This window comes from Dermacentor albipictus, chromosome 5, assembly GCF_038994185.2.
Source record: "Dermacentor albipictus isolate Rhodes 1998 colony chromosome 5, USDA_Dalb.pri_finalv2, whole genome shotgun sequence".
Taxonomy (NCBI): domain Eukaryota; kingdom Metazoa; phylum Arthropoda; class Arachnida; order Ixodida; family Ixodidae; genus Dermacentor; species Dermacentor albipictus.
This window is the reverse complement of record NC_091825.1, coordinates 151,762,718-151,776,625: the sequence shown is the minus strand read 5'-3', so window position 1 is coordinate 151,776,625 and position 13,908 is coordinate 151,762,718. Positions and strand designations below refer to the sequence as shown.

At 45.0% G+C, this 13,908-nt stretch overlaps 1 protein-coding gene across 1 annotated transcript in view; it reads left to right on the top strand.

Annotated features, from left to right (window-relative positions):
- Klp61F (Kinesin-like protein at 61F) overlaps positions 1–13,908 on the top strand; it is a 58,675-nt gene that overhangs the window by 27,498 nt on the left and 17,269 nt on the right. Inside the window, exons 14-17 of the mRNA XM_070539197.1 lie at positions 4,854–5,026; positions 5,548–5,676; positions 9,390–9,557; positions 12,828–12,914. Coding sequence (XP_070395298.1) covers positions 4,854–5,026; positions 5,548–5,676; positions 9,390–9,557; positions 12,828–12,914 — 557 coding nt within the window. The remainder of the gene's footprint in view (positions 1–4,853; positions 5,027–5,547; positions 5,677–9,389; positions 9,558–12,827; positions 12,915–13,908) is intronic.

Sequence of the window (13,908 nt, the reverse complement as noted above, 5' to 3'; positions counted from 1 at the left end):
ACAGATAGTGCCACAAACATTGACAGATGAATGAGGCAAAAGCTGCGTTAGCACTCAACCAAAGTTCTGGTGTACAGTTTGGCATAACCATTGCTTAGAAAATACATGTAACCATTTTTCATATTGCTATGCAAGCGTTGTAATGCTCAAGAAGAGCACGATGGGCTGCGCTCAAGTGCCAGATGAGCGTGCGGCTGGCATGAGTGCACAGCGAGGCCACATGGGCGGTCATTGCTGTAATGGATCGGCCCATTGGACCTGCACTTTCTAGAAAATCGTTGATATTGCAGTTCGGCTCCCTTATTCAATAGGCACACATTTGATTTCGTTCAGCCAGATTGTGCCATCGCTCTTCAAAAACCCGTGCCCCTTGCCACTGAGAGGCTGGCTTTACCACGAAACTCAGTGGCCGAGCCCTGCTGAGTATGCACTACAAATTTAGGTGCGCATTTGCAGATAAAAACAAAAGCGAATGATCATGTCTGCTTTCACATGATCGGCAAATTATAATCCAATTACTAATATTTTTATGTATTGAATATTAACAATATTTCAAATAGTTTTCGGGTCTAATGCAAATATTGAAACTATGATATTCGACTTGCATTGGATGTTTTAGAAAATTCTTGCATTCTGCCGTAAACACCTGCATTTAATATGAACCCGCATATAGTACGAGTTTTTGGGACACGAAATGAAAAAAGCTTTATGCGCATGTAATACGAGTTAGGAAAACTCGAGGAAAACATTTATTTAAATTGCACTCTGCTCTATAATCGCTGTCTTCCTCAGCTGCGCTCCCTTTGGATAGTTCCTTGTCGGACGTATCTTCCCAGAGGTACTCATCCTGTGTCATCCTCTGTACCATCGAGCACAGAGGATGAGTGCACAGCATGAGAGGATTCACTTTATGAATGTGCGACGCACAAGGTCCTCTGGTATGCTGGCCCATGCATCCACAATCCACTTGCATGGCGTGGCTGGCGAGGCCCGCTTCAGCTGCCTGGTCGGCGTCATTGCAGGCTCACCTGAGCACATCCAATCTGCGTAACACCACTTGACCACGCCCTTGAACGGCTTGTTCACGCAAACATCTAAAGGCTGCAACTGAGACGTTATCCCACCCGGGGTGAAGAGTTCAGTGCCAGATTTGCGTAACAGCCTCTTCACTGAATCGGCCAAATGGCAACGAAATGCGTCCAGCACGAGGATGGATGATAACGACAACAGTATGCCGGGCCGCCTACACCAGACGGACTTTATTCAGTTGAACACAAGATTCTCGTTCATCCAGCCTTTCTCGTGGCATTTCAGGACCACATTTTTTGGCAGCTCCTCACCTTTAGGCACTGTCTTGCACTTGAAGACAACATAGGGTGGGAGCTTGCATCCGTCTGCCATGCACAACATGACAATAACTCGCATTTCCTCATTGCCAGTGGACCAGACAAAAACTTGTTTAGAGCAGTTTTCGTGGACGGTGAGGGAGGATGACATGTCCAGATAAACCGGCGTTTGGTCAGCATTGCCTCTTTGCCCTAGCTGGAAGTTCTTGGACTTCTGCAGTAAAATAATGTGGCACTGGACAGCCACAAGCAGCTATTCGATTTCACAAGAGATGCCCGAATCGTTCGAAGTTCGGTGGCATAAGGAAAATCCAGCACGGCACATTTAGCGATAAATCCTGTGCTTGCTTGCTGTGAAGGTGGAGCTCGGTAGCCATTTTTCTCTTTCGAGCTCCTTTTGCCTGCATAAGCTCTATGCTCGCAGCTAGCTGTGTGGCTCGCTGTTGGCTTGCGGACTCCGTCAGGGCGAGTTCGATTTCTGGGAATGTCCCACTCTTTGGGCTGCGAAAGCTTCTTCGCGTTCTGCTGCACTCGAAAAGGGCTTTCCTGTGTCGACGCCGCCTGCGAATGCTTCCCTCGTAGATGCCAAACTGCCTCCCGGCTGCACTGTTGCCAATGTCCTGTGTGGCTAAAATAACCTGTCTCTTGAAGCAGCCGAGCCCTGCTTTCGTGGTCCGGACATCTTGGTCCTTCAATGCGGAATAAAAAAAAGATGCACTTCGCGAAGCGTGGTTTGCACGTGGGCTGCCAAGGTGCGCACTGAACAATAAACAATGCTATATTCATGCAGCAATAACGAAGTCAAGCCGTAGCCACGCAGCAATAACGAAGTCAAGCCGTAGCCACGCAGCAATAACGAAGTCACGCTGCAGCCACGCAGCAATAACGAAGTCGAACCGCAGCAGTAACGAAATCAAAATTTCTAGCTTAAATTACTGAAATTTTTATTCAGATTTGCATATAGTACGAGGCGAAAATTTGGGACGCTAATAATAGGGAAAAACGCGTCTTATTATACGTGAGTTTTTACAGTACTACCTCTTAGTGGCTTAGTTTACACACAATATTCAATTAAGAACGGAGTTCTATAATAGTACACACAATCTTTTTAAAGGGACAGTAAAGGCAAATGATCGATTAGTGCTTGAGAATTTATGAGGTCTCAATATTATGAAGAACAGAGCAATTAGTGTGCCCCGGAGCATTCAAGTGCTAGCCTGATGACAAAGCCACTCCATATTAAAATTCTGTTACTTGTACTCAGCCACTCATAATAAAAATAATTGCATTATAAGGTGACAGAAAATGCTACTTGTCCAGTTCTATTTGGATTTTTTTTTTTTTTTTACAAAAAACTCTTAGTTGGGGCGGTCGCCACTCTGCACCCTGTGCACTTTCACATTTCGGTAGTTTCATTATTGTGTAGTGCTGTGCTGGTTTTGTTGGCTTGTGAAACTCTCGCAACCTCCGAAGCATTCCACGTCCACGTGATCTCGCAGCACTCCCGAATGGTCAATGCCATTGTCCAACGGCAGCTGCAGCATTTCATCCAACGCTCTTGGTTTCTCCATGGCTGTGGGTTTGCATTTCGCACTAAAAACCATAGCTCTGTCTGTCGGCTGCTGTTTTACTTGCTGACGGCAGTAAAGGAAGACTATGGTGTATGTAATGTCACCACTCCCTGCTGGGTGGCTGGTGAATTGAATTGTGCTAATGGTATACGGTCCCTTCAGACTTAAAATTCTCGTAAACTAATTATTTTCTTGGCATGAAACTAGTATGCAAGTTTTTGCAATGGTATTTTAACAGTTTGTGCCAGTTTGCTACTTGCCTTTATTATGTCCCTTTGAAGCACTCTCAGAGGAAAGCGTTTTTTGGTAAGAATAAAAAAAAAAAGAAAACTGGGAGAGTTGGAGCAGATTCATAATTTACAGCACGAAAGGACTGAGACAAGCAAGAAGGGATGACATGAGCTTTGTTGTCCCTTCTAGCTTGTCTCCATCCTTTTGTGCTCCAAGTCATAAAAACTTCCTTGTGTTAGAGAGGTCCAGTAGTAGCTTAGCCGAGTCATTGTTGCAGTTTACAAAGCTCTGTGCTTGTGGCTGTGTCCTCATTTCTTAACATTCCCTTGCTTTAGTAAATGTATATTGCAAAAATGCATTTGCAATTCCTGGAAATGTGGGGCTAAAATTGCGATTTTCGCCAAATAATCATTTTCTAATATTATTTCTTTTGGATTCCTAAGCATAAAAGAAACTTGGTGACAAGTTTGGTTATTACTTGTGCGATAGAAAAGAAATGAGCTTTTCTTCATCCGATGGTGGTATGTGTTACTTGTCAAAAGTACCTATGAACAATATCTTCAAGATGGGGCTGTACAGGGGGAGGGGAGCTAATGTGGAGCCAATTCACTCATTAGAAAGCTTGTTTTTCAGGCATTCTAGGGATGGGTCCTTCTGTTCAGAGTACTGAACAGTGTGGAAGAAACACAAATAGGCATTGGCCATGACAAGTACAGGTTGCCTGCGAAACCAAAACTAAAGCTTCAGTTGGTGAAAATGCAACTCTAGCATTCCATTTTCCATGCTTCGGTTCATTTATGCACTGTCCAGTTACTGCTACCATCGGTGCTGGTTATCTCTATTGTCCCAGATTTTTCACTAGTTCACCGATTGGCAGGAGGTCGATGCTATGGTGGACTGTGCCTGACACAAGAAACTGCAAAATGGGACACTGAGCAGTGTCCATTTGAAGGGGAGGGCCTAACCTAAGCAGAAGGGGCATTCGATTGAGCCTGTGCCGGAAAATAAAATAGCATGTTTTGATGTTTTTGAATAGATTTTTATTTTCTCCTCTTCGGCTAATTCTCACTTCAGGGAAAACTACCTGTTTCGAAGCTCAAAGACAGAAACTGTTGGCGTGATGGTTTTTAGGCTGCAAATGTGCGAGAAACAAGAGTGTTGATGTCTTGAATTTTGAAATTGTTTCTTTGAAGAAATAAGGTATGATTTCTTGATCACAGTAACAAAAAAAAAATTTTTGTTTTCAAATGAATGCAGAATTGGAACTCGGGGAATTTGGAAATGTCGGCTTAGTAGACGCCCTGATGAGTGACTTCAGTGCGCAAGCTGTGCCTTCATGGCCATGTTAATTTGTCCATGAGTACAGCTGCAATATTTCAGGATACCTTGTTGTTGTAAGTGCCAGATTTTAATTGAGATTCTGCGTTTTCTGTAGGAGTGGGCATGAGTTTTATCTTATTTCCTTGAACATGCAGGCTTTCTGTTATGCACCTGCAATAAAATCTGGTGAAGACTATTCCCACAAAGTGGTACATTCTATGAGTTGTTCGTTTCTTCTTTCTTCAGCTGGAAGTCTGTTTTGCATGCTTTCTGATGTCTATGCTGCTGGCACAACTCTTAAGTGCTTTAATTAGGAGCTACCAGCATTTAGATGTTTCAGAATAAAGGCAGTTTGTTTGATTACTTCTGCTTGTTCTTTCGACAGCCTCTCTTAACAGCCTCGTTCAGCAACACCATGCTGCTGTTGCTGCATACACGTTGGAAGCCAGGAAGTTTGCTGATGAGAGTGCAGCAGCCAATGCCTCCATCTTCTCATCACTGCTGTCCACGATGCAAGCTTCCCAGGAACAGCAGGTGGCTCAGACGGCGGCCGACTTGGTAAACGGCATAGTTTTACTGTACAATGGCTTGTTGGAAGGATCAATGTCTTGTTCTTGAAAGCATTGTTCTAATGCTGGTTTCCTTATAATAAGAGCACACATTTGGTTTTGCTGGCTTGCTCCCAGACCAGCATTCTGCACTCCCACATTTGCATTCTCCATCAATGACTTAACACAGCAAGTCGTCGATGTGCAGCAGAGTTACAGCCGAGCAACATGGCTGTGCGAAGCTGTTGTTCAGCTGCTACGTGCATGCTCACAAGTTGCGATTCCAGGTCGCTGCGCTAGAATGCAAGAATGCTTGTATACTGAGCAGAATGTTCATGAACAACTTCACAGGGTTGAATGATTAATTCAGAGGCATCCATTGTGCTAACCTCTCGCAGCCCCTGTGTTTCTTTAAAGCAGTTGATTAATCGATTGCAGCTCCATGTTGACTCTGCAACACCAGTAGTTCTTGCTGACATTGTGCTTGCATGTGAGCCTGCTAAAGGCTTTCTCCGTCTTTTTTCTCTCCAGGCCAACAACCAAGCAAGGCTGCAAAGGCTGTGCCAGTCTCTTGTTGTGGAGCGCATGCAAGCAGCACAAATAAAGCTGCAAGAACTGGAAAAGCACCAGTCGGCCCTAGGGGAGCAGGTTGCATTGGTGGTGAGCACAGTTCTTGCATTTTGCTTCATCATTTTCTCTTTGGCATGCTGCTGTATTTTCTCTGAAAGAACACTAAAAAGACGAATTAGCATAAACCATTCTTTAAAATAATTGATTAGAAGTTGCATAAAGTGCTGCTTTGCTTGAAGTAAATTTCCATGTTTTCTTCTAAGCCTCACTTCTTGCTTGTCCTACTTCTGTAGAGTACTGTGAAACTTCCTTCAAATGTTCTTCAAATCGAAAAAAAGCAACACCCTTTCTCAGCTGGGTGTGTTGAGCTTTACCAAGCTGCTCGAATGCACATATTCTGCTCCAAAACAGACAATCCCTGTTCGAGAGTGTCAAATTTGCTACTTCCAGAGCTACTACGACAACATGCTTGGCTGCTTTCACCCCTGCTCTGTAGGCTACTGTGAAATCTGCATATACAGTTGAACTCCACAAGAGCAAAATGAGCAAGGAAAGCAAAAAATGCTTTTGTGACAATTCCACTTATGCAAAATGAGACAGCACAGCTAGGGAGTGCATTGCAAAATAAAACTTTACGCTTAAAATTTTGTTAACCTACTTCGAGACTCCTTGTTCAAGGCTATAGAACCGCATTGCCAACAGCACAGTGTGCCCCATGCATCGGTCACATCGGTCAGCAATGGTGGTACTACAATGGAGTGGTATTCTTGGTTGGCTGCTTTGTGAGATACAATCATTTTCGCAAGATTAGTGTAATTATGCAAGGGACCTGAAGCAACAACGTTCCTCGCACGCAACACTGTTCCTCTAGCGCCTGCTGTTGCCCATAGAGGACGACACCTCCAATGTTGAGTGCAAGAGCGATTGTGTCTCGTATTCCTGAAACTGATTGACTGAGAATAATGCCCTTCGTGCAAATCTGTCTGGCCACGCAGAATCTGCATGCAATGTCTGTTTGGTGGTACCAAAACCAGTGTTGTTGAAGCAGGGTACACAATTCTTGGATGATCACTTCATCATGGCCAAAGGCGTGGCAACCTACACTGCGGCCACGGTCTCAAGCTTGCTAAACATATCCATGTAGATTTGTTTGTTCTTGCTGCACTTTCCTACAGACAGTGCGCTCTATCCGATTCTGTATGACAAGACAACCTTGCATACATGGACGTGAAGGCAACACCTAGTACCTCATTTTCCTTGTGTTTTGAATGTTACGTCGCCACAACAGGAGGGAGCACACCAACATGATTATGATCAGTGGCAACGACTTCGTCATCTTGAAAAGACGTAACTTGAGTTATGAATGCAGGAAGATCACAAACACGGCACCAATTTTTCAGCAGACAAAGGAAAAAGCATGCTGGCACGCGGAGGCACGCCTAGTCTGGCGGAGGCCACAACACCTCTGCTGCGGGGGCTTGGGTGGAAGAGGTAATTAGCACCATCCATCAAGCTGGCAAGAAAGCAACTACGCTCGCCCTCCCTCTGAACTTATCTGCGCTGGCGCCGCCAGCCCCTCTGGCCTGGCGCCTGCTTGGCTTCTCTCCCTGAAGTTTCGTTTTCTGCCATTATGTATCGAGACGCAAGCATTGGCCAGTGTGGGCAGTTTCGTGGTCCTCGCTCGCTGTGTTCGCTTGCACCATTCGTGCATCGTGCTGAGTGCACGAATACTTCAAGAAGGAGTTTGAATTATCGAGATTTGACTGTAGGATTCTGCAAATTACAAAAAAATATTTTCCTGCCACAGTATTGCCCATTATATATTTGGATTTGCCTTGCATACAGAAATTTGCTGTACATTCTTTCACTCTTGCAATGCAGAGTGCATGAAGGAACCCCAGTTGGTCGTAAGTAATCTGGGATCCTTCACTACTAAGTCTTTCATATCCAACCTTTGCTTTGGGAACTTAAACTGGACCACTCCATTTTTCTCAAGTATCTCTTGTGCGCTACAAAACCACCTGAATACATCAGGTGGTTTTGTACCCACTGTGAGCCACCTGAGACCTATGTCAGTGTTTGTGTTGAAAAACAAGGGGTTTATAAATGAGCTGAAGGATGTCTGCTAAATGTACCATGCAGTCTAGCTTAACTATTGAAAACTGAAGTGCTTTAAATGTGAAAGTCTAAATTTTGATGCATAACAGCCCTTTGTAAAAGGCCCAATTTGGAAAACAAGTCGCCTTAAATGTGTCCTTCGTAAACTGTTAAAGGGCCGTTGAAACGGTTCGGACAAATTTTGTAGACGCGTAGGGTACAGCTTAAGTAGAACATTCGCACCACAATTTAAGTGAAGCGTTGCGTATCAATGGAGCTACAAGTGATTAGAAATTACCCTCCTCCCCAGCCATGGTTTTCCTCCTCAACTCGTTCGCCGAGCGAGCGGGGCTAAGCTCCGCCTTCACTGGCCCTGCGTCACGATGCGACGTCACATCGTCCAGTTCCGGTTGTTTTGAAGCCTGCCCCTGCCCGCGCGTAACCTCTCCGCTAGCCGCTTGGCTGTCGACCCCAAGCGAGAGCTATTGAAGCAGCGTGCGTTGCGAGCATTCTGTCGTAGCGCCGAACGTGTCTGGTATTCCGTTAGCCACAGGCAAGCTGGTCATATCGGCAAATGACTGGAGGCATAAACTCAAGCTGATGAAGGAACTTTGGCGCAGACGTACGTGAGCGGCCTGATCGGTCTGCACGGTCCAGACACTTGTTGGCGCAGCGCTTAACGAGCCAAACAAAGCGCTAATATTGCTCTAACCAAGTGTAAAACACTTTAAACATTTATAAAAACGTGTTGATGATTACACTCCTGCGAAAAATACGCACCAGCAGCAAAAAAGAATATGCTTCGTTGCTGCTACTGTGTATGGTTGAGCTCTATGCCACCAGGTGGCTGCACCGTGCAGACCATTCACCTTTGCCCTTCTGCTCATCTCGGCTCATCCCGTTACGGCACAGTCAAGCGGCCAGACCCTGTCCCCTTGCGCTTACGTTTGCCCTAATACGGGACTCGCGAAACGCTAGTGCGTTAGTAATCTTCCGGTGTAAAGTGACGGCCACAAACGTGCAAATCCTGGCGCCAATCGGATTGCGGCAGTTCGATGCGCAGCAGCCAGTTCGCTCGTACGCTGCCCTGCAGAGGGACACGATGTCGCAGCTTGACATATTGCCAGTCGCTACGTTTGCAGTCCACAAGGCAACAAAGTCGAATCATAGTGCTCGCGAAAAGACTGAGACCAACTCTGACCGCGGAGCTCTCGTCAAAATGGAGTACGTTGTAACACGAGCAGACACTTGCTGTGTGCCGGAAGTGCTTAAGTGTGCTGAAAAATTGGTCTTGTGCATTCTCTTTCTGCTACTTTGTCTTTATAAAAACAAATTAGCTAACATTCCAACTATTACAAAAATTATTTGTTTACCATAAAGTTGGAAAAATTATCGATCACGCGCCCTGGTCAGCCAATCGGATAGCTCGCCCCACTGACGTCATATGGGTTATTTCGGTCATATGGGTAGGGGCGGCTTAAAATTCCGCCGAGCAGTGCACTGCGATCGGCAGTGATGTGCATTTTTAAAACCTTATAATAAATTACACGCTTTACGCAGAGCACTTAGATGTGTCAATTAATGATCAGAAGGACCCACTCTAACGACTCAGTATGTTTGTAGAAAATCGTCAAAAGCGTTTCAGGGTCCCTTTAAACCTTGCAAGCACCAACCTGAGCCTCCTGGGCATACATATTGTCTTGCAGTGTCGCCTTGTCTCCGACGAGGCCACCGCACACCACGATCAGCAGGTGCGCCTTGTAACATCTATTGTCGAAGAAAATGACAAGTTGAATCGTCAGTTGATCTCCAGTAATGAAGAAATCCAGAAACTTTCAGCTGCAATGGAGACGAAAAACGCTGAAGCTGAGAAGGTCAGTACATGTACTACCTCCTTCTGTAATGCTTTTGTTTTATTTCCCCCCCATCTGTTCTTCGCATTCATTTTGCATTTGAACTTGCTGCAGAAATTATTCCTGTCCTCTCTTACATATGATTGCAAGTCTTCTTGCAGTGCTAAGCTCTTATTCAAGCAAGTGGAGTGCAACCTTGTTGACATGCTTCCAACGTAAAAAAAAAAATTTACAATTGACGTATTGTGAATTTGTGATTATAGTGCTCCGTCGATCATAGTTCTCTGATATGTCATTGCAGTAACACCTCATTAATTACTCTAAGAGACACTAAGAATTACGTGACTAAGAACTAAGAGACACTCTTTCCACTTGTCCCGTCTAGCCTACGCAAGTGAAGTTCCTTCCCTGCCTTTTCCCATACCAGAGCTAAAAGATCGTGTGATGCGTGTGTCACAGGCCCCGCCTTAATTTATCCTCCTTGTTTTTTTGCTGCGCTGCACGTGAGCTGTTGCGTTTGTCTCGTTTTGTGCAGTGCACAATTTTGCGTTGTGCATGAGAACACCCGACTAGCGGTATAGGTCAGTGCTGCACGAATACTTAGGCAGACACAAGCAGATCACAGAGAATGATTGCATGCTGGAACATGGTAGAAAATGAGTCGTCTGCGTGCGTGTCAGCACGACGTGGGAACAAGATGATGAAATAGAAGTACATTTCTCTTGCTTTTGTACAAAGTAGAACAAAAACACTCGGACATACATTATGTTTGTGTTTTATCATTTCTCTAAATTTCATCTATTGAAGCAACAGATTACAGAAATAACAGGGGTTGTGTTGAATAATGCCTGTGCCATACGGGCACGCACAACCTCGTTTAGGAGAAGGGAGCGCAAGACTTTCTAAGGGAGTTCGACCTCAAAGAAGTTGTCGTGTTGCACAGCCAGTAACGAGTTTTTAAAAATAGCCACCAGAGGCGCTTTCAGTGGTGTTTGGTTTTTGTACAAGAACAAGAATGTAACTTGTAATTATGCTCTTAATTATTATAATTAACACTCCTCCCGTTAGAATTCAATATATTTGATGCGAAAGACATGCACCTCATTAAGAATCGGAGTGTGCTCACTAAACACAGCGGTGCTGACAGCAATGCTAGCCACTCTGTGCTTGTGTTTTCTATTGCGATGTGGCTATGCCACCATTGTATGGGGAATAGGCTCTGCATTCTGCTGCAAACTATACTAAAACGCAACATCTTGTGCATAGTGATTTCGTGGGCTTTCCTTTTATCTACTGTGCCGGTGCAATTCTGGGTGACCACACACCAACCACTGCACGACTAACACGACAAAGGTCCAATGTGAACGGGTCGAGTCGGGAATCAGGCTGACCGAGCTTGAACTGACTGCGTTTACATGACGGTGTCTACCAACCGGGTCTGGGAACTATCGGGGATCTTGAATAGTCTCGAAATACTCGGAAGCACAAATTCCCCGAGTCGCCCTAATAGTGGCTCAAGTAAAAGAGACGAACCGTAACAAATTCTTTGATGCCGTGTCCTCGTTTGGAGGAGTTGCCATTGTACATTCGACCAATTTTCCAGACTCCCGATTTGTGGGACATGCCCGACAATGCGGACGGCATCACGGCAACACCATGTATCCCATAGTCGCTGTATAAAGGTGTCTGAAATTTCAGACGCAAAAAGCCTTTGTCGTCAGAATTTCTGGACTTTTTTGCCATGGCCGCAAGTCTGAAACGGCATTAATCAAAACCATTAGCACCGCCATTTTTATTTTCAAGCCACCTTGAGCTGGCACTCTCACCCACAGCTCCGCTGGCAGCCATAGCCACACCGCAGCAACGCTAGGCCTAGCTGCTTCGACGTTCGCTACAAAGCTTCTTGCTGTTTGGTGCCGTGTTTTTCATTAAATCAGTTCGCCGCTGTCAACAATGCCGATGACTCCACCTTTGTAATCATGGCCAAAAAGGCTTCGGAGCACGGAAAGCACGGCACGTTGCATAATGGCCGGTTTCTGAAAGTCAGCTTCGCCCCAAATACTGCAGTGTTACGCGGTGGAGCATACCAAACGTTCGAAGGGGCAATTGTCACTTGACATGGTGTGTTTCCTTTAATTATACATGCGTGCACCCGCCATTTTCCTATCGCAGTACGAGCACCAGTATGCCTAATAAATGACTGTAATTTGTAAATACATGTGAATAAATCTTCTCGAACTTCCGACTCGTGTTACCTGCAGTGGTGCATGTGCACTGAGCTAAGTCCTCCATTCAGTTAGCTTACCTTAATCCAAACGTTTAATTCACACTAATTTTCAGGCCCCTTTGAGTTCAAATTATCAATATTCGGCTGTACAACTATGTCAAGGCAATTCACGCCTTCAGAACTGAATGGCAAAGCAGACTGTTTTCCAAATAAGTGCATAACTGCAGAACGAACCATGCAGACCATTCTTTGTCAGTGCATCAGTGCTCTGTGACTGCAGCAGAGCACACACTACAGTCTAAAGCAGGCAAAAGCTACAGGCTACAAAGCTACAGGCAAAAGCAAGGATGCATATAGAGAATGTCCTTGCTTATTGATTTATTTCCTGATACTTCAAAATTTTGTCACCATCTTTTCTACAATACTTTATTGTGAAAAGAATATTTGCAGAAATGAGTACATAAAAACATGTGCACACTATGACCAGTGCTTATTGTTGGCATGCAGTAACCTGCAAGCAATGTTAAAGCACTGTGCGGGCTTGGGCCAGGCAAGCACGCTTTGACATGGTCCCAGGCCACGCTCGCGCCCAACTGCTTCGGGTCAGGCTTGGACTTCAATTTATCCCGTAACAGGCCCAGTTATATATGCAATTTCACAGAAATGTGGACTAGGGGAAACAAGCATTGATGTGTGCTGACACGTCATTCCTCATCACTGAAAATTTGACTTTACTGTTGAGACAAACCAGGTTGTGTGTTGTATTTTCCTGTCTTGTAAAAATACAAAATCTGTTGGCTTGTGCTGCTGCTGTGCATTTATTGAAGCATCACTCCACTTGGAAAATTGTGTGTGGGTTGCTTACAGCTGCATATTGCATGTCCATAGTGTTTGGACACATCAGGAATTCAGTTTAGTAGTTAGGTTCTGTTGTAGTTTTTTACTTGGCGTTGCTTTGGTCTTTAAGAAACCTGGAAGCACTTGCTTAGCACATGGTCATCTGACACGATATATTTGTAATTTTACACTGCCTTTCATTTTCTTTCCTTTATCCCATCTTTCAGAATATGGCTGCTTTCAGGCAGCAGTTTGAGAACTTCTCGCAGTTCTTCTTTTCGTCACAGGCTATGAACAATGACACCATTGCCAAGGTATTTCTTTTTCTGTGTAATCTGTAATATACCTACATATTATAACCTGCTATGTACAGTTAACCCTCGGATAATGAACTTCAAGTAGTATTAAGCTTTTCATCCTCTTGTCTCTAGAGCATCATGTATTTAGAACCTCAATATAGCGAAAAGTGTTCTGCCACAAAGGAATACAGAGACAATCAACGAACTTCCACGGAAGTGAATGGTTAAATGATAGAATTGCAAGCGGCTCTTTCTGAATACACCTCTCAAGTTGTGGTCTGTGCGACAAGAGTGCCAAAGTGGAGCAGCGTCATGTTCCATTTAAAGAACAAGTGCGATACTATCCTGTCTCGCCCCATGCACTGTGTGCTTTAGGTGCGAGTGAAAGCGTGCGAGGGCAATACAAGAAACATGGTGGCTTCACGAGTGCCACCTTCTCATGCGAGCAAACGGAAGGGGGGGAGGGGTGTGACCTTGTGGTAACTCAATCAAATGCACGTGACCGGGCGCAAAGGCAGGGGGAAGAGGGGCCAAGTTGGCGCATATCTGTCTCCTGGTGCAGCCGTTCTTGCGCATAGCTATAAGTTCAGCTAATCGCATATGCAGCTGCGCACCCTGCTTCAGAGGTAATCTGCCGCAAGGGGAAAAAGCAGGCATGCAGAGACGGCATGGCATCGTTTAGCATTTATAAAATGTAACATTTATATCTAATCGGGTCTTCTCTGCTGCCAGCGCATTTTGCTTAAATGCAGCACAATAGTGATACCGGTTGCTCTGTGCCATTACGCTGTCTGGCCGTAAGCGAATGCAAAAAAAAGAACATTCCTGCACACCCACAATTCATGCCTAGGCTATGAGCATCCACTCAAAGCAGTCAAAATGCCGTCCTTTCACCTGTGCGTTAGTTGCCTGGATTGTGATGGTAGCAATGGGATGTCTTTTTGTGGAGGCGCTAGTGGAGTGATATTTTTTCCATTTTGATGGCTCCTAAGAAAATCCTCGCATCTAA